Source organism: Anarhichas minor, unplaced genomic scaffold, assembly GCF_050575085.1.
Source record: "Anarhichas minor isolate MPS153535 unplaced genomic scaffold, ASM5057508v1 ptg000041l, whole genome shotgun sequence".
In the NCBI taxonomy this organism is placed as follows: Eukaryota; Metazoa; Chordata; class Actinopteri; order Perciformes; family Anarhichadidae; genus Anarhichas; species Anarhichas minor.
In genome coordinates, this window is record NW_027466487.1 from 592,479 (window position 1) to 611,261 (window position 18,783).

General features: G+C 44.0%; 1 protein-coding gene across 2 annotated transcripts in view; it reads right to left on the bottom strand.

Annotated features, from left to right (window-relative positions):
- Positions 1-383: 383 nt before the first annotated feature.
- The window catches only part of lars2 (leucyl-tRNA synthetase 2, mitochondrial), a 31,259-nt gene continuing 12,859 nt past the window's right edge, over positions 384-18,783 (bottom strand). The window contains exons 8-21 of one of the 2 annotated variants that reach the window (XM_076109323.1): positions 18,301-18,408; positions 16,139-16,298; positions 15,496-15,600; positions 14,846-14,961; positions 14,407-14,690; positions 9,856-9,954; positions 7,323-7,460; positions 7,136-7,239; positions 6,439-6,618; positions 6,047-6,216; positions 4,538-4,615; positions 4,184-4,295; positions 3,170-3,297; positions 384-1,626 (exon numbers count right to left, since the gene is read on the bottom strand). In XM_076109323.1, the coding sequence (XP_075965438.1) occupies positions 1,447-1,626; positions 3,170-3,297; positions 4,184-4,295; positions 4,538-4,615; positions 6,047-6,216; positions 6,439-6,618; positions 7,136-7,239; positions 7,323-7,460; positions 9,856-9,954; positions 14,407-14,690; positions 14,846-14,961; positions 15,496-15,600; positions 16,139-16,298; positions 18,301-18,408 (1,962 nt within the window). In that variant the 3' untranslated portion in view covers positions 384-1,446. The remainder of the gene's footprint in view (positions 1,627-3,169; positions 3,298-4,183; positions 4,296-4,537; positions 4,616-6,046; positions 6,217-6,438; positions 6,619-7,135; positions 7,240-7,322; positions 7,461-9,855; positions 9,955-14,406; positions 14,691-14,845; positions 14,962-15,495; positions 15,601-16,138; positions 16,299-18,300; positions 18,409-18,783) is intronic. The other variant, XR_012959126.1, reaches the window with a different exon arrangement.

Below are 18,783 nucleotides of genomic sequence, written 5' to 3' on the forward strand. Positions count from 1 at the left end.
AGAGTGGAAGGGAAGGTGGGAAAATAATACCTGACACAACAATTATTTATACATTATATACAGCCAGCGTGAAAGAAAACAAGGCTCACAAAAATTGTGTCGGAAGACAAAATACCCCTCTCTCTTTGTCTAGTGCTTGCTGTCTTGTGCTGTTGCAGCATCTGGTAGAGATCAAATTCACAGAATCCGAGACAATACAGAGAATAACTAACGCAGCGTTGGCTTTTTGCTCCCCTCCTCTTGTTCCTGGTTTCTCTTCCTGTTATTCTTTCTCTCCTGTGAGCCTTTTCCTGTCACCTGATGGTCAGAGATGGAGCATAGAAATATAGACAAAAAAGTCAGGGTGGGGAATCAGCAATGAATGTTCTGTTTTTTGTTCTGTCCACAACTTTTTGTTTATTCATCATGTTTGTAAGAAAAGCAAACCCTCCATCACCTCACATAATGTGATACAGCATGATTTGTATCAGTCACAAGCTGACCGTCTTGCACTATAAAAATAACAGCACTTCTTCAAACGGAAGCTGACCTTGCGAAACTGACACGCATATCTCACTTTTCAAAGACTACACATTCCTTTATCTTCATTCACACACTGATCCCAGACAAAATATGACGCTTTTGTTCAGCGGCTACCGAAAATCTTGGTTTACAGGCAACGTGGGCACTGCGAGTGCTACCACATATCAAAGAAGTGCTTACTCACCCAGCCATTAAAGATAGGCCAGTGGGCGTGCACATGGATACATTTCAGTGCCGATGTCTGACTCATGTTGACCCAATGCTGAGACAGAGACACCGCGCTGATTAATAAGCACAGTGCAGCCACGAAGTAGTGGGAAGCTACAAAATCCCAATCCACATGAGGCTCTTCAGTGACCCACAATACGCCCGGTGATGGCGACAGGGTTCACAGAGCACAGTGGCAGGTCCAGAAGCCAAACGTGTATCCGTGTATGGCGCTCAGAAGAGATCAGCGGCTAAAAGCAGCAGCAGAGAGACAAACGCCGATGAGGCAGATCTGGACTGAGTGACTCAGATGAGACATTAGGCAGATGGGAGACGGAGAGGTGTGAAGTTGTGGTCCTGGGTGCGATGCTGAAAGTGGCGTTAATGGAGAAAGGAGGACTCTGATGGAACACTGTAATCTGAAGTGGTGTTTGGGCTTATTGTCAAACGGGTCTGACTAAACGGGAGGATGATCTGACAGAGACGGGTGCCTAATCTCTCTCAATTTAAAGAGAAGAAACCCCACAACAGCAAAGTATAAATAAAATATCTTTTAGACATATTTACATTGAATTTGTGACAGTTAATATAAACAGACATTCACTTTGTCTTAATATAAAAGTCCACCTCTTTTGTCTCTCTCTCTCTTTGAGTCAATGATTGACAGTTGTTCACAACTATCTAGAAGTTACAAAAGTAGCGTTGAATGCCCAAATATCACTCGTCAATGAGGAAGTTGATGAGGGCAGTCCTGGGGGAGAGGATGGCTCTCTTGATGCTGCGGTCGCCAAGAAGCTTCCGTCCAAACGGACTCTCCACGATGAGCTGCTGCACCCGCTCACAGTCTTTGGACACCTGCAGAGGCACGGCCACTGTCCCACAGGCCTTGTTGTTTATCTGAGGGTGAGAAATAGATGGGATTCTAATTTGTTCCCCTTGAAACAATTCTCCATCTGAAAGCAGTTCTGCCATGTCAGACTTTACCCAAACTCTTCCTTCCTGGCATAAAAGGCCCAAAATAACAGACTCCACCTCTCCTTCCATATATATATATAGCGAACCCTTATAACACATAGTTAGTGGTAGGTATGGGAAGGGCACTCTTGTAATGTTCTGAAGCAAGTGCATGTGTGCACACAGTGAATGTGATCTCTAGAGGTGGTTGTAAAGTAATGTGTGTGTGTGTGTGTGCGCGTGTGTTTGAGAGAGAGAGGCCTCTCAGCCTCGGCCTCTCTTCTGGGACAAACCCAAGTACGTGATTAGAGGACAGAGGGAATCGAGGTTAACTCCACAGGGCTGAGGAAACCCACAACAGAGGCATTCTGAAGTAAAACCTCATCATCATCAAGCACTGGGAGCTCCAATATACATGTATGTACTGTGTGTGTGTGTGTGTGTGTGTGTGTGTGTGTGTGTGTGTGTGTGTGTGTGAGTGAGAGAGGGGAGACAGGGTGTATGGGATTTATGACTCATGCGTGAGAGATGAACAAGAAGGAAACATGAAGAAAACAAGAATCCAAAGATGAAAATGTGTAAAGGAGCATTATTTTCACTCCCAACACACTTGCTTGTGCTTGGGCTTTCTTGTCTCTCTGTCAGAGTACAGAAGGCCAATACAACCGGTGAAAGACAGTCAGCTCAACACACTGTTTGCTATCATCACATCTTGTGTGTGTGTGTATGCGAGGATTAGCAGGTTCTTTCAGGGGATACAAACCTCTAACGGTCAGATTAAAGCTGTTTCCGCTTTTATCTATTAACTGAGTCGATATCCAGGACTGTGAAGAGTGACGTGTGTGTGTGTGTGTGTTGTCATTCATGTGCCAGTGTTAGCATGTGTGATGCTTGGATCTGATCCAAACCTTCCCTCCACAGCTGGATATTCTCTCCGATTGTCTGACGCTGCCAAACCGAGGGCTTTCGATATTTGTGTGATTTCGCTCACGGGCAGAAAGAAAGTCACAAGAAATGATGGCGAGAGAGTAACAGCGAGTTCGGGAAAACACGGCGGCTCAGTTACTGGCTTTTAATTATTGACCCACTTATCTATTTAGCTTAAAGCATACCACGAGACATGCATACGCATAAACACACACTTGCAGACATGCACGCACACACACACACACACACACAAACACACACACACACACAGGGTAATCATAGACTCTCCAGGAAATTACAGACTATGAATGTAATCATGGACTGAGGACTTTAGACTTAAGGGTGGAGAGTTTGAGTGAAAGCCGCAGTGGATGCAAGAGCAAACGTGAGTGAATATACCAATTAATGAAGTTATGTATAAATAATGATCAAAGAGCTGAGTGAAATCCTTTTGTGTTTCAAACAAAAACATCAGGGTTTTGTTTTTTAGCTTGATGTTTCTTTGGTCTGGCTGAAACAGTTGCAGGAGTTCAATGTGTGTGTCTGTGTGTGATCCTACCAGCACAGACAGCTCCACAAAGTCAGGGGCCTCCAGGTACTCGGGGTCCACAGTTGGCCAGAACTGTTGCAGGACGGCTCCTCCCCGCTGGAGGAGGCGGCTGAGGGGGTTTCTTACCTGGCAAAGACCTGTGAAGAGACCCGGGAGGACACACATGAGAATAATATCAAAAAAAGATCTGCTTTCACACCACTGAGATGGATTCTTGTGCCGAGGCTCTCTCAAACAGCCGCTACACCAACTCAGCCAAGGGGTGGGGAGAAAAACATGAAGGGAAAATGGACCAGAACAAAGCAAAAGGGTTGTCTTTTATTGAGCCAAAACAAATGACTGGGGAGGACTTTTATGTTTTCCTTTATGTAGAGAAAGAGTTTCTCGATGAAGGGTCAAACAACACCCCACCATCCCCTGTCCCGACTCGCATTTAAACCAGCAAGACTAAATATACAACGTGACAGAGTGCAGCAGAGGTCACTTGTTTCTCACTTTCATGTTCCGTTTCTAAAATTACACATGTGAGCACAAACAAAACGCACACAGTGTCTTCCTCCCAGAGGTCACCTGCCAGGTGGACAATATGTTTTTCTGGAAACTCTTTTCTTTTTGCTGTGTGCAGAGAGCTTCCCAAAAGCTCCCAGCACTCCTTTCAGTTTCGTTTGATGGACCGTGAGTCTATTTCAGGTTGTATGGCTCTTGTTTGTCTGGGATGCAAAACAGTTACACAAATGAAAATGTGTCACCGACTTAACGGCTGTTGATTGCATCACTGCTGGGCGTTGGTGTTAGAAAAGCACCGTCTAACTGAGGCAACTTCCTCTTACAGATATTAGAAACAACCTATTTTTACCACAAACCCCACACACTTTTGCCCCTATGTCAGTCCAAAATCTCATTATCACGAGGTAACAGCCATGATATTATGAGTTTAAAATAAATATATAAAATAAAAAATTAATGAACAGTATAGTTCGAGTGCAGAATTAATTATTTCTGAATAATTTGCAAGTCACCAACCTGCCCAAAGTTCAGAAGCCAAGTGCGGCGCCATTGGTGCCGTCATTAAAACCAGCGCAGCTAGAGCTTCCTCAAACTCCACACTGTGCTGCACCACCCTGACCGTCGCACTCTGAACACACACACACACACACACACACACACACACACACACACACACACACACACACACACACACACACACACACACACACACACACACACACACACACACACACACACACACACACACACACACACACACACACACACACACACACACACACACACACACACACACACGTAATTTCCAAAGTGTGAGAGCAAACAGTGACTGTGACATCTTTACTTCAAGGTGCCGGAGGGCTCACTCACACTCAGTGTGTTGGTAAGTCCCATCAGTCGAGAAATGGCTGCGTTGAAGAGGAAGTCCTCTGTGAAGTGAGATGTCACCTGAAAACACAGTTTTGGTTACTGGGCCTGTGGACTGTGTGATGGAATAACTTTGAGTCTGCCTCTGAAGAATTATGAGGAAACAATGACCGAACCACCGTTCAATATAACATGATGAGATCTTTAGCCCTGCCAGCACGCAGACTGATATTACTAAACTTGAAACAAGCACAGGCTCTCCACTCTGCTGTTTTGAAAGATGTCATGCAGCGCCTGCATTTTGAAAAAAAAAAAAATATTCTCATTGAGAAGTAGTGACGACAAGCTCTACCAGACCTGGCAACCTTTTTTCGACCGCTTCAATAACAGTGCACTAATCCTTCCCACATACTGGCCTGGAGTAAAAAAGATTCACTAGAGCACTATCGACATATTCAACATCCACTTACTTCTTTTCTTACTCCAAAATGTATTTATTTATTTATTTTGATACATTTTCCTGTTGCCTTTATTTGAACTGAACTTAAGGTATTATACTGTAAAACATTGATAAGTTTTATTTCCGTTTCTATTTTTTTATGTCCTCTTAAAGCCTGCACTTAAAATATTTCTTCCTATATTACTACTGTATGTTTCCCTTTGAAAACCCTGATAAAGAGAGTTAAAAAAACAAAACAATGAGAGGCCCAAAAGAGGAGCCTCCTCCCATTATCACCATGTGAACCGGCTGAAGGCACACAGCATGTCAACATTGCCCTGCTTAGCCTTCTGGGAAGAAGAACCAGTTTGGAAAGGGCAAAAGGGAGGAGGAGGTCGATCACCGAGGCTTTTCTGAGGGACGGATCAAAAGACAGCCTTGGCTTTGGGGGCTTATGGCAAACAGCCAGAGATCCTTTAAAAACACCAGCCCTGAGGGGCAGAGAGAGAGAGAATCAAACCTGGCAGCCAAAGGAGGCTATTTATAAAGTGTGAGAGGAGACGGAGTGGATTTAAAATCAATTTCCATTGCCTCCTCCTTTTACTCTTGGGGTTTCAGGTTACGATAGATGTTCGGCTGGAAAGACTGGAACTCAGGAGTGTGTACTATAGCTGTTTAACGAGTGACATATTACCTTGAATGTTTTCATACCTTGCATCCTGAAAAAATACACCTTACAATGCATGGCAACATTGTATTAACAATCTATTGCAGTGTAAAAAGGCAAAAAATATATATCTAAAAATGCATATTAAAAACGAGAACCAGAGATAATTGGTACTGTTGTAATAGCAGAGAAATGAAATTAAAAATAGACCAAGATGACAGCTGCAATTGTGTGATTCACTTATCTTATTGAAGGAAGACAAAAAATAACTTGCTGTGAAACATAGGGAGTTTAAATGTGGGCCCATTACTGACCCCTACTGGTAATGACTGTAGCAATATAACTGTTAAACAATGTCACCATGAGCCATTTTCAGCCATTTATTCCACTCGGTCTGAGACTATACCTCTTGAATAGCGTAGTTCTTGTTCTCCCAGATCTTCGTCGCCTCCGCCAGCTCTTTCTTTTTCAGCAGGGAGGGGCTGGGGACGTCTCCGAGTTGCCGAGCCCCCCTCAGCTTGGTCACCAGCTGCCAGAGCCGAGACTGCCATCGCAGGACACCAGGGAGGGCATCGGCTGAGGTGGTGAACACACGCAGACGCAGAAGGAAAGGATGTTACAATATGACGTACTGTGGGAGAAACGACTCCAGGATTGAAAACAAGAGATATTGGTTTCTTTGAGGACACTATTCATGGCATATAGATAAAGCTAAATCTCACAAAACCAACATGCTCTGACATGAGTTAACGATGCTAAATAATAACACATGGTGTTGGTGCAATCTTCACGGCTCACTCTTGACATTCCAGAGGATGTCCTGTTCAGGCGGTGCAGCGTAAAGGGTGTAGAGTCGAACTGTGTCCAAGCCGTACTGCTGCACCACCTCTTGGGGGTCCAGACCGTTGTGTTTAGACTTGCTCATCTTCTCCCATGTCACCTCAACACGACCACCGCCATGCACCACCGGCTCCTTGTCTAGAATAGGGAGGTTAGGGGTCATAGGTCAGATATAGCTGGACAAAGTGTTTTTATTTCTTTACTTTCATCGTCTCCTGCCAGCTCCTGTTCGATCACAATAAGTAAAATACAATAGAAAGATCAGTCAATCTGAGTCTATGACAGCAGGATCTTCTGTTTATCCCGTTATCAATAGAGAGAAGCTGAAGCTCCTTGGGCGTGAAGCCAATTGTAAGAGACCTCTTACGTCTCTTCAAAAGATTTGTTGAGATTTGATTTTGTCACGAGGAGCTGGTGAACGTGTCATTCAAGATGGAAAAGCAACAAAGCACAAAACAAAGAGCTTTTAGCAGCACAAAAGGGTTAATTAGGGGCATTGATTGAACTACACACTACAATAAAAAACAAGAATGTTGTCATGACTCATTTGTGTTATCTGGCAGAGCCACGTGGAGGGAAGCCCTCTGCTCTCCTCTCTCATCTGTTACAGATGTGTCACACTGACAAACATCCTGCAGATTCAGCAAGTGTGTACCTGTGAAGTCGATTTCTTCTCTCTTTAGGTACCGGCCGCTGTCTGCTAGTTTGAAAGTCTGGCCCTTGATCAGACCCTGGACCAGCAGCTTCCGAAAAGGCTCCCTGAAAGGACAGGGAGAGGATTAATTAACATACACACATGTGAACGTGCACGGCAAAAGCAGATAAAGCACTGTGTACTGTACCTGTGAGCGACAAGACCCTGATCCTTGCAGAAGTGACAGAGGAAGCGAGCGTAGTACAAGTGCATGACAGCGTGCTCCTTCCCTCCGATGTACACGTCCACGGGCAGCCAGTGATCCGCTAGGTGGCGCTCAAACGGCCTGGAGGGGAACAACATATGTGTTTTAGGAGCCGTATGCAATAAGCCTGCTGTTACCCAAGCCTAAGCATTTCACTAATAGATTGTATATTTCATTACTTTTAAGCAATTTTGAGTTTAAAAACCCTTTAAAAATTGCACTTCATAATTACGTTGACATTATCCTCTTCGACTCTGCAATTCGAATCATAGGCTGATATAATTCAAAAAGTATTTATATAGCCTAACGATGTCACCATGAATTTAAATTGGCTATTGATGCTATTGTATAACGCTGCAATATCGAAATGAACATCTCAAACTGCAAAACGTCCTCAATGAACCGACGCCCTCCCGTTGCAGTCATCTATGGCCTTGTTGTGGCGAGATGTTTTTCATATCGAACCATTTCTTCGCTATTTCAGTGAACAGTGCGACCCTCAGGGGACACGGCATTAACATCAGTCGTTGGCTTAAACTGGTCCCTTAATTCTGCTAACACGGTTGCAATTATAGACTTTCCTTGATGGATCTTCGAAAGTCTGACTTCAGTATCGGACCTATGTGGCAGGACACGTAGCTTTATATGGTATTATTGGGGCGTTCACTATGCTAAATCTGATGTGACACTCTTGTAGGAGCCCATCATTTGAAAAAAAGTAAGTAAGTAACAAATACGAATATGTTCTTGCATGAGGTCCATTATTCTTGCCCTGCACTTCCCAGAGACAAAAAGGCATACACTGACATCTTTGCAGATATAGATGTTGTTTTCTCTTTTCTAAATGATCCATATGCTGTTTATATCAACTACTCCAACTAAATATCAGATGCATGACTTCCTCTCTCTCCACAGAGAATCTTTTTCTTTCCAGGAAACAGACGCTACATGTTTACAACAGCTTAGGTGAGCTAATGTAGATGTAAGCTTTCCATCTCGTGTTAGATTACAAGCCCTTTACTAACGTAGTTTTATTCTTCCAGCTCTACTTTGTATTAATTGTTCATTACAAATAAAGTTTATTGTTTGATGAATCAGGAACTGAGAATACAGTTTGTCGCTTTGACAACATGTTCTTAAACAACATTTTGTCACACATGCACTAGTTGTTATGCGCTTTATCCACATGAACACACACTTCCTCTAGGGGGCAGGCTGAATCTGATACACAGGGATCCAGGGATGAAGCGAACAGAAGCATCCTGAAGCCTCCTCTATCTCACTGGCTTCACACAAAGTGGTCAAGTAATACGAGTTTCAAATTTGGCTATGAAGACTTCCTCTAAACACAGCTTCTTGTGTTCGCAGTAAAGTATTTGTGGAGAAAAATCTAACAGACGAACTGAGACTGGGCTGCTTCTCTCAGATTTTTTTATTTGATGTGTTGAGCCTGACCGGCATGCTGGTCAGCGGCGGAAGGGATTTCACCTCATGATACTTTTTTAGGGCAGTCTACTATCTCTGTGTGTCACCTTTCACACCAGTCATTACTCTTCTCTGCCTCTCGCCCTCCCTCTCTGGCTGATGGTGTCTCCGGATAACTGAGCCAGGGAAAAAGGTTATGAGCTCACAAGGCTGAAACTAATTTAGCTCAGGGAACTCTAATACATAACCACACACACACACACACACACACACACACTTCCATATAACACCCTGTTCCTATTTCCTTCCTCTTACTTGGTACTTTCTAACATCTCTCGCTTCCTATTTTCATCGTTTCCCCTTGTGCACAGAAGGCTCAGCAGGCTAACTGAAATGCACAAATGGTGTAATTGCCTTTCCTGTTGTGCCATAATCTGTCCCGCTAAGAAAAGTGATGGGGAAAGCAGCTTTTCAGCTAGGTCAGGGCACTGGGAAATTAATCTCTTTTGTTGAGCTCAGGGTATCGCCGCGATCCCAGCAGGTGACAGCAGTCGCTCCATAATCTCTATTGGCAGGGAATGCAAACTCCAGGAAAAATGTCTGCGTTTGTGTGTGTGTGTGTGTAGTGTGTGAGTGACAGGCAGTATGTTTGAAATGGGTAAGTGGGCATAATTATGTACTTGAGTACAACTTTACATAAGCGCATATAGACACATGCACACGTTGGTGTGCATGTGGAAGTGAAATGTGTGTGAGAGGCAAGAGAGAAAATCAAGTTTCTATTGATATAGCAGAGATTTATTTTTTAAATAGCTAAAAATAGATATGCGTATCCGCCCACTGCAGAAGAAACAGCCTTCTCTTCTTTTCATTTAATTCTCATTTGATCGAAGAGAGTGTAAATAAGATCTGTGCAATTTGTGCTAAAAAACCTGTCACAGTGCGAGCAAACGGATGCAAGAGGAAAAAATAAAGAGCTTGCATCTTTGGTGGCGAGTCAGAAATGGTGGAAAAACAAGAGAGTGAAGTCTCAGGAGGAGGCTGTTCATACCTGTCTGGGTTATGAGGGTCTGTGTATCTAAAGTAATACCAGGCGGAGTCCACAAACGTGTCCATGGTGTCGGTCTCCCTCCTCGCTGGGCCCTTACATCTGAGACAGAGAGAGATAGCAGAGGAAGCACAAAAATCAATATTAGGCCCACAAATTAGAATGCGAACAAATGAACGATGTCTGTTTGTATGCTAAGTGAAAAGGCACATTGTGTGATTTGTGTGTGAGCGTGAAGCTGGCTTCATCTGGATGTGTGTGTGGGGGGGGGGGGGGGTCATGTCCCTGCAGAGAAGCCCAGCTGAGGCCAAACTGGCACCAGAGCCCTGTCCCTGTGTCCTGACTAACAGGCTGTGCTAACAGGGAACCAACTGGCGGGCAGAACACATGATCATGTGTTTGTGTTGGAAATGCCACCTCGTGCCCCTCTCCTTCCAAGCCAAACAGCACTCGGGTACGTAGTGGAAATCTGCCAACATCACTTTCACAACGGAGAAGAGGACATTTGCAAAGACACGGGAAAAGAGAGATTTCTTTTGTTCAGATTTAAAGCACGTAATGAAATCGGTGAAAGCGGCTGCTTTTTACTTTATAATGAGTCTCAATAGGGTTGGAATCAGTGTCCCAGCAAGAAGCAAAGCTCTGAGCTTTACTAGGTGCAACAGAGCAGGTATCGAATCCTGGACCTCATGGGATGTCTCTGTTCAGTTTCACTCACACAAACATTCATCTCACAGTAAAAAAAATAATGTTTAACACCACACTCGCTAACACAGACACACACCCCTTGACCACCTACCACACCGGTCTATAATAAGGCACTGATGAGGAGGCATGAGCTGAAGGTTGCCTAGCAACAAGGCTAAGGTGTAGCAAGGTTAATATTTGGGAGCCGGGCGTTATCTCATATGATAAAAATCCAGCAATATAACGAATCATCACAAAATAATGTAAAAAATAGAAACGTCACAAAAGTTGTACAAAAAAAAGTAGCCAGCTGAAGCAGATGAGATCACACCAGACCGGCCAATCAGAGGCCAGGTTGTGGTCATTTGCACAGGCAGCTGGTCGGGGCCACAGTCCGACTACTGAGGATCAGATTAGACAACGCACAGAGGTGCTCTCGCGAAAGATGGCCCGTCTCTAAGCCGTGAAAGGAGCCCAACAACAACAGTGGGTAACTCAATCTGAAGTAACCTGTACGCACGAGTGCGTTAAGTGTGAATGTGTGTTCGCAGGATCAGCCAGAAAGAGCCAAAAGGCTCTCAAACAGATGAGCCAGGAGAGGCAGCTGTCCACTCCACGGACGTAGGAAATAGTCCTCCATCTGCTGTGCGTCTGCGGATGTGTGTGTGCTGCACTAACTAGGTGGTTTCTCTCTCTTTACCTGTGAATTCATTGGAACAACACACACACACACACACACACACACACACACACACACACACACTTGCATGCGCACCTTCCGAGCTAGGCTAAGCCGAGGCAGGGATTCAGTTGGCAGGCCAATTTACAGCGCTGCAGAGGGTCGGAGAGACGAGATGAGCATTCAGAAAATGACTTGCTCAAGGACGAATAAAACTCCAATTTCTGCCGCCCGCCTGTCATCGCCCTGCTCGACTGTGTTCCTCTCAAACTGTAATTGGACATGGATCGACCAGTGAAGGGAACAAATTTCCGCAGAAACTTAACAACGGAGGGGAGATGGGAAGAGAGGAGATAACGGCGTCTTGACGATTATAGCCATCAATCACCGCTGATGGGGAGGAATTATAGAAGCTTTGTGGAAGTGACTGAACACAATCTGATGACTTGTGCCATCTGCGACTGAGTGGGCCGCTGTTTTAATCAACATGGTGCCATGACGATGATTAGTCTCATTCAGAGAGGAATTCCCACGTCGGCGAGCGAGGGACTCGGCTGAGTAGGCATTCTCAAACATTTTCAAACATGTTGTGTGTAATTACACCTCTGTACAAAAGGTTAACGTGCGTGCATGTTCAGTATTTATGTGTCCCACCAGGCACAGCTGGCTTATGTAACCCCCCCCCCCATCATCATCATCATCTCATGCTGCTCCTGTCACAGATGCCTCTCATTACATTACCCCATCAGAGGGAAATTATTAATCACAAAATTCAGTCTCGCTCTCAGTGCTCCCGTGTTCTTGTAAAGCCGTCAATCCTCTCCGCCTACGCTGACAGAGGGCTCATTTAGCCGCTGCTGGTCTCCTGAGGATACACAGGAAGTAGGGAGGAGAGGCTTGGCACTGGAAAGGGTTCGCACATCATTCAGTTCTCACTCCACAAAAACACCATCGTGTCATTTCACCGATGTGATGTCAAAAGGAAAAGAAAAACACATCCTTCATCGTTTCTGCATCCTATTTACAAGATCAGTTTGCTTAATCTGTAAATGGTTAAGAGTAAGATAAATGATTTAAGGGATTCCCACATTCACTTGGACGAGACGTCTAAAATACTTTGAGAACAACACACACGTAACTATTTTAAATTGTCACTTACTTAAACCAGGGGTTTCCAATCTTTTTGGCGTATGACCGTGTAAAATGGAGGAATTCTTCTGACCAGTTTTCATAAATTGTGATCAGATGACGTATTTTATGTTTGAGAACAAAATGTAAAAAAATCTCTGAAGCTTCTGTTAACCACAGACCTTATTTCAAGCAACCAAAAACCCGCTGACTTTGAGACGTGCGAACTGGAAGTGCAAAAATGCTGACTCATGAACAGGTTTTTGGACTAATTCCTGGGATAGTGATAGTCGTATTTTTCGGAAGTATTTTTTTGAAAGTGCCTGTCCTTTTCCAAACAGATTCCAATGATGTCTTTTCAGATTATTCTGTGCAATGAACCGCCTGCCCGTCAGGTTTCCTGTCACAGTTTCACACTATTCCACTGATCAACTGTCAAGAACAACAAATGAGGCAACAAAGGCAGTGAAGGAGAAGACCACAAGCTAGTAAGCACGGATGTAAACTATTCAGGTCTCCAACTTTTAAGAAATATTGGCTTCGCAAATGTTTTATGAGGAAAGAAATGCTCGTTAGTGCTGAAGGATATGCACAAGCTCCTGGCTTTGAGTCTTCTGCATGCATTTTAATATTAAGAGGGAGACCTCACAACCATCACAAGACAAAAGTACATGAATGGTGATTATAGAATAAAAATATATTGATTACTATTAGTTACAACAGGTTTGACTTATCTGTGAGAGGAGGAGACACAATGAGCTCCTACAGAAGAGCCTATGAGTCACAAGACAATCAAAAAAATCAAACATATGATATGATAAACATACAGAGTAACACTGAGGGTTTTCCTTGGGATGTAATATGTTGATGATAACGACGGAGAAGGCCATGTGGATGAAGCATAGACCTTTCCAGTGCAATTCTGTTGCTAGGGAAACAGCTTTGGTCCAAGTTTACTTCCTGTCAGCTTCTGCTTTAAACATTGCAACAGAAAATACAAAGGGGCACAGTTGGGACTTCACCATGTGGGGTGAGACAAAGAGAAAAGCTGTGAAAACCGCGCCAAAACCCCATCAGGCGTCAAAAATCTCACCTGAACGTGAGATTTGGTTTGAACCACAACACTAGTGCCTCCTCGGACGAGCCTCACGGGACCCGAAGGAGTCCCTGTGACAGGGCCAGCACGTCACCAAGGCCATAAACACTGGCGCACACCCTCTCACTGCGCCTTCCCATGACAATTTCCATTGCTGCAAAGGGGTAACAACTGTGGTACCTGAACAACCGAGATGTCCTAAACTTGCTAGGCGACCAACAGACTGTTTGTGAGTTCACGAACACACGGATAACTTTCCCAGTGCTGCCCCACTCTAACCTGCAGAAGGAAGATTATAGAATTCCTGGATTCTTCAAGTCGACATTTGAGTTCGCCAATCGGGCTTCTGTGTGATGAAGTTACAGTTACTGTACTGCTGCGGTGAGGATCTACTTTGCTTTAAGTGCTTTCCTCTTCTTTTCTCTCTCTCTCACACACACACACACACACACACACACACACACACACACACACACACACACACACACACACACACACACACACACACACACACACACACACACACACACACACACACACACACACACACACACACACACACACACACACACACACACACACACACACAGCGCGTGATTACGTCGTTGGTCGTGCACCTCTGAATTTTTGTAACTTGGTGCACGCAGCACGCACGATCACATGGCTGTCAGAAACGCCTCCGTACATACTCGGAGCTCGCGGGAAATACTACTTTAACTATTGACATTTTGACTGAATTTTTAGATTTAATCCACAGTTTGGTATTTGGTCTCTGATCCCAGGGTGGTGCCCTGGTGTTATTAATCTATGTTAATAATCCTATTAATATCATTAATTACATTTTTATGCTTGCTAATAACCAAACCCGCTCCTGCCAGATCGCAACAGCACATTTAGAATGTTTGGAAAGGTCTAAAAGTTGGTTTGTGTTTCAATAAAACAAATAAATGAAACATGTTCTTACCTGGGACACTTGCAGTTGACCCAGTCATGAGCAGCCTCCAGTGGCGACGCACCCTTTCCCTTGAGAGACGGCAGCTTTGGTAATGTAACTGGTAAGTCCTCTTCAGGGACAGCAACTGGACCACAAGACCCACAATGCACTACGGGGATGGGTGTGCCCCAGTATCTCTGCCTTGATATCAACCAGTCCCTGAGCTTGGAGCTGGTAAGGTGGCCGCCAACCTTCTGCTCGCTAGCCTTCTGGGTAACGGAGTCAAATGCCCGCTCTCTGGTGAGGCCTGAGAACTACAGAGAGAAGAGGACAAACGAGCGATTCTTAATCAATTCTTAATTTCCTGTAGAAGCTAAAGAGAGAAGCTGTAGTAGAGATGCAGCAAAATCAAAGTTTAATAATCTTGAGTAATTTTATCAATGTTGAGGTCGTCATCAACAGTGCCGACCTCATCAGAGTTGATCAGCGTTTGTCTCCCGTCTTCATCACTTTTCAGCACAGTTGTCCACCTCAGATTCAGAGCTGTGGCCACAGACAGATCCTCCTCACTACAGTCTGGGATACCTGTCAGACACAGACGCAGCACGAATACGTGACAGTAAAAAGACAATATGGACGCGCAGATAATCGATCTCTTGAGAGAGAAAGAAACCTCTCTAAGCATGTTGTGTGATGTGACGAATCGTTAACGATCCCTTGGGTTCCACCTCCACTCTGTGAGACAAACACCCACTGGTTTCACATCATCATGGCATCCACAACACTGCATGGTAAAGACATATCGTTAAAGTGTCCATCTTCAACATGCTAGGAGTGTTGAGGCAGCATCTTTTTGCACAATCAAATCCACAAAGACGTTTTTTCTGTTCCTCGTCTTTATTTACATCTTCTCATTTTTGTTTGGTACAGATTTAATGAGGGAAAATCAAAAAGAGATAATGATTATTCATCTCATCAATGGACATCCCGTGCTCCCGTTTGATCAAGAGTCAGCCTCCGTCTATAATAACGGCTCAGAGATGAATACGAATGACTTTCTTACTTAACCGCTACAATTTCTAGGTGATTGTTAAACCCCACCCACACCAATACACTCACCGATCACAGTGTCCAGATAGCCGTCAAACGCCTCCCTGTGGGATATGACCAGGGGAACCTCGTGACCGGTGAACAGGTTTTGAGCAGTGACCTCTGTGAGGGAGTCTAAGGAGCAGAGAGCAGGAGGTGTGTGAGAGAGGCAGCGCTGCTTCCCCTGGTAGCTCATTACAATCATTCACCACTTAGACAGAGAGAACATCAAGGCAATCCCAATTAACATAGACTCAGTCCACTGAGACAACTACATCCATACCGTGGCAGTGTATCGCTAAATGAAACAAATCTACATGAGCAAAGTTCATAACATGCATCCATACCGGTGTTATAGAACAAATGTAGACAAATATGTACAAATTATTGATGAAATGTCCCAAAAATTTTTTTTGTTCCTTCTTTATATGAGAATTAATTTTTCACTATTAGCACAACTTTTGTTCATCAGGCGCTGGTCAATAAAGAACACACATAAGATGCAAAAGATCACCGTTTCAAGTTATGAGAGCTTGCAGGTGTAGACGAGTAAGCCGCTGAATTATGTCGCTGATAAAGGAAAAATCGTAATGTGCGTCTTTCCCCCTCCTCCAAAGCAGGAAGTCATAAATGTTGACGGACCCAAACGCAGACGGGCATCAGAGACGCTCACCTTTGCCTGGCTGGAAGGCTTTCTCCAAAGCCGAGCGCACTGCGCTTCTACCGTGCAGCAGTCTGTGGGAGGGCAGGACGGCCAGGTAAGCCGCTCCGAACACCGTCTCTGGGGAGGAGCTGTAGGCCGACAGGGTCTCCCCCGTCTCCTCCCCGTTCACCTAGGAGACAACAGAAGACGCATGTGTGAACCTCTCCGGTCCAGATGCACGGAAGACGATCTAATGAGGACGACCCGCTGGCTCCTCGGGCCGCCACACAAAGTGGTTTATTCTAAAATAAGATGGTGACCATATTAGACACATTACAGGGTAAGTGTCAGTCATTTCAAAAATATACCGCATCAGAATTTTAGGCTATACTGATTAGTACTGAAACAATCCGATCATCATTTAGCCAGTGGAGAAAAAGTAACATTTTAAATAATTTACTAATAGTTCTATTTATTCATCAAGTAAAAAACCTTTTTCTAATGTATACTTCTGTTTTTAGCTGCTCCCAAATGACTTTTATCACAAATTCACTTTCATGTATTTATTAATCAGTGTATTCATCAACATTGAGGTTAACACTGAATCTAATTATGACACCGCATCAAAATATAAATCTCCAATGGATCCTTTATTCCCTCCATACAGGCAACATGCATAACAACAACGTATAAAAAGCATTTTTCTGCCATAATCAAGACATTGTAATCCTATACGAGTGCAATACAAGACGGCTGCCACCCGTATGTAAACATTCACATTTGAGTTTAAATATTTAACCCTTGCAAACTTCCACCAATCTTGTTCATCAGCAAAACATTTAACAAATTCTGCGAAGACGACGAGTTCTAGCCAATCAGAGGCAGAAAGGGGCGGGGCTTCATGAAATGCGGAACTGCAGATGGCTCTGAAAGAGTTAACTTGGCATGCGGATAAGAGGGCCCTGCAACATTTCCAAAAAACTGTCTTGCACACTTCTTGCTGCTATAGTTGTGTTATTGGTTAAGCTAACGTTGCCTACATCACGTACGTTATAAATGAAAATGAAGCACATACGTCTATGCTTGACGACACTTTTCATTCATTGCACTTTAACTCGTTGTAATGCTTCCACTTCACTGTCTTTGTACTTAATTGTGACCAAGTATCGTCTATGGACAGAATGGCAATAAATTCTACCCTGAACCATGAACCTACAGCCACACGGAGCCGCTAGCTTCACTGTAGTCTTGTTTGTTTGTTGATCAGACGAAGTAAAGCCGTTTCAAGGCATCAATAGTGGGATCCGTTACCTTGTGAGGAGTATTTGTCATAGAATAAATTATCATCAAATAACCTGATAAATTGTCAGTTGGAGCCTTAACATGCCACATGTGGCTGTGCGTAGCTCTTTGATACATAATGAGGCTACAATGTCTTTAATCCTATAATTATTTATAGATGAAACACTCATTCTGGGGGTTCTGGGGTAATGAGTAGATGTCACGTCGTAGAGGAGATACTCGTACATATCTTCAGCCCCGTGGGGAGATAATTCAGTGCAGAGTTCCTGTGACAATGTATGATGATGTAATATGAGACAAGCAGCCATCCAATTAACTTAACGGCCCCTGGTTTTAACTTTAATTATGCATTCTGCCAGAGGAACACCCTCTCATATACGTAAAGAAACACAAAAGCACTCTCACATCTTCTAACTCTATAAATAAGATTTTTTAAAGTAAGGGACTGACTTGAATCACCATTTTTCTGATTCTATTTCAAGAAACGGTTTAATAAGGGTGCTCACGGGGCTCTCAGTGGGCTTTTTGCTAAAAGACAAACGCGTGAAGAACTGTTAATATGGCTTTTAGAAAACTCAACAGAAACTAACCGGTGACATCATCTCTGTGGGAAAATGGCCACTCGCGGATGGATGCACCCGCTGAATGTGAACAACAAAAGTGGAAAATGTTATGTTTGGGTGCGTGATTTCGAATAGAAATACATAAATAAACAGAGGAATCCAAAATAAAGCAAGCAATCACTGCTTTGGGGACAAAGAGATGAGAAACCGAGGCCGGGAAGCGGCAGCAACAGGGAAACACTTGGTGGAAAAAGGTCGAGAGATTGAAAGGAAGGGAGAATGATGAATGAATAAAAAGTGTGACGGGTGAAGGGAGCGGAGATTCACCTTGAGCTTGAAATCGAAGTAGCAGCCGGTGCACTCTCCAATCCAGTTTGCCTGCATGGCTTTGACACCGTACCACTCCGGAAGGTCTGCCAGGGCGTCCAGGAGAGGCTGGAGGAGGGAGACGGGAATCAATTCACAACTTTTCTTCTTTGTACAAGTTTTAAAAAGGGCTTATTTTCCACTTCACTGTGGAAAAGAGATCATTTTTGAAGGGGGGCCGGGGTTGTCTAGGATAATGCAATTGACTTCAACTCAGTGTGGCCTCTTTCAAAGCCTGGCCAATTTATTTTGACAAAGCAGCAGAGCCGACCAGGTCACATTATGCAGACGTAGAGGGATTTTCAAAAATCCTGACCTCCAATCGCCCTACTTTCTTTGATATCACAAGGCAATCGCCTTTAAAGTGCACTCTCTCTCTCTCTCACACACACACACACACACACACACACACACCACAACAGTTATTCTGCATGATTAAAGGAA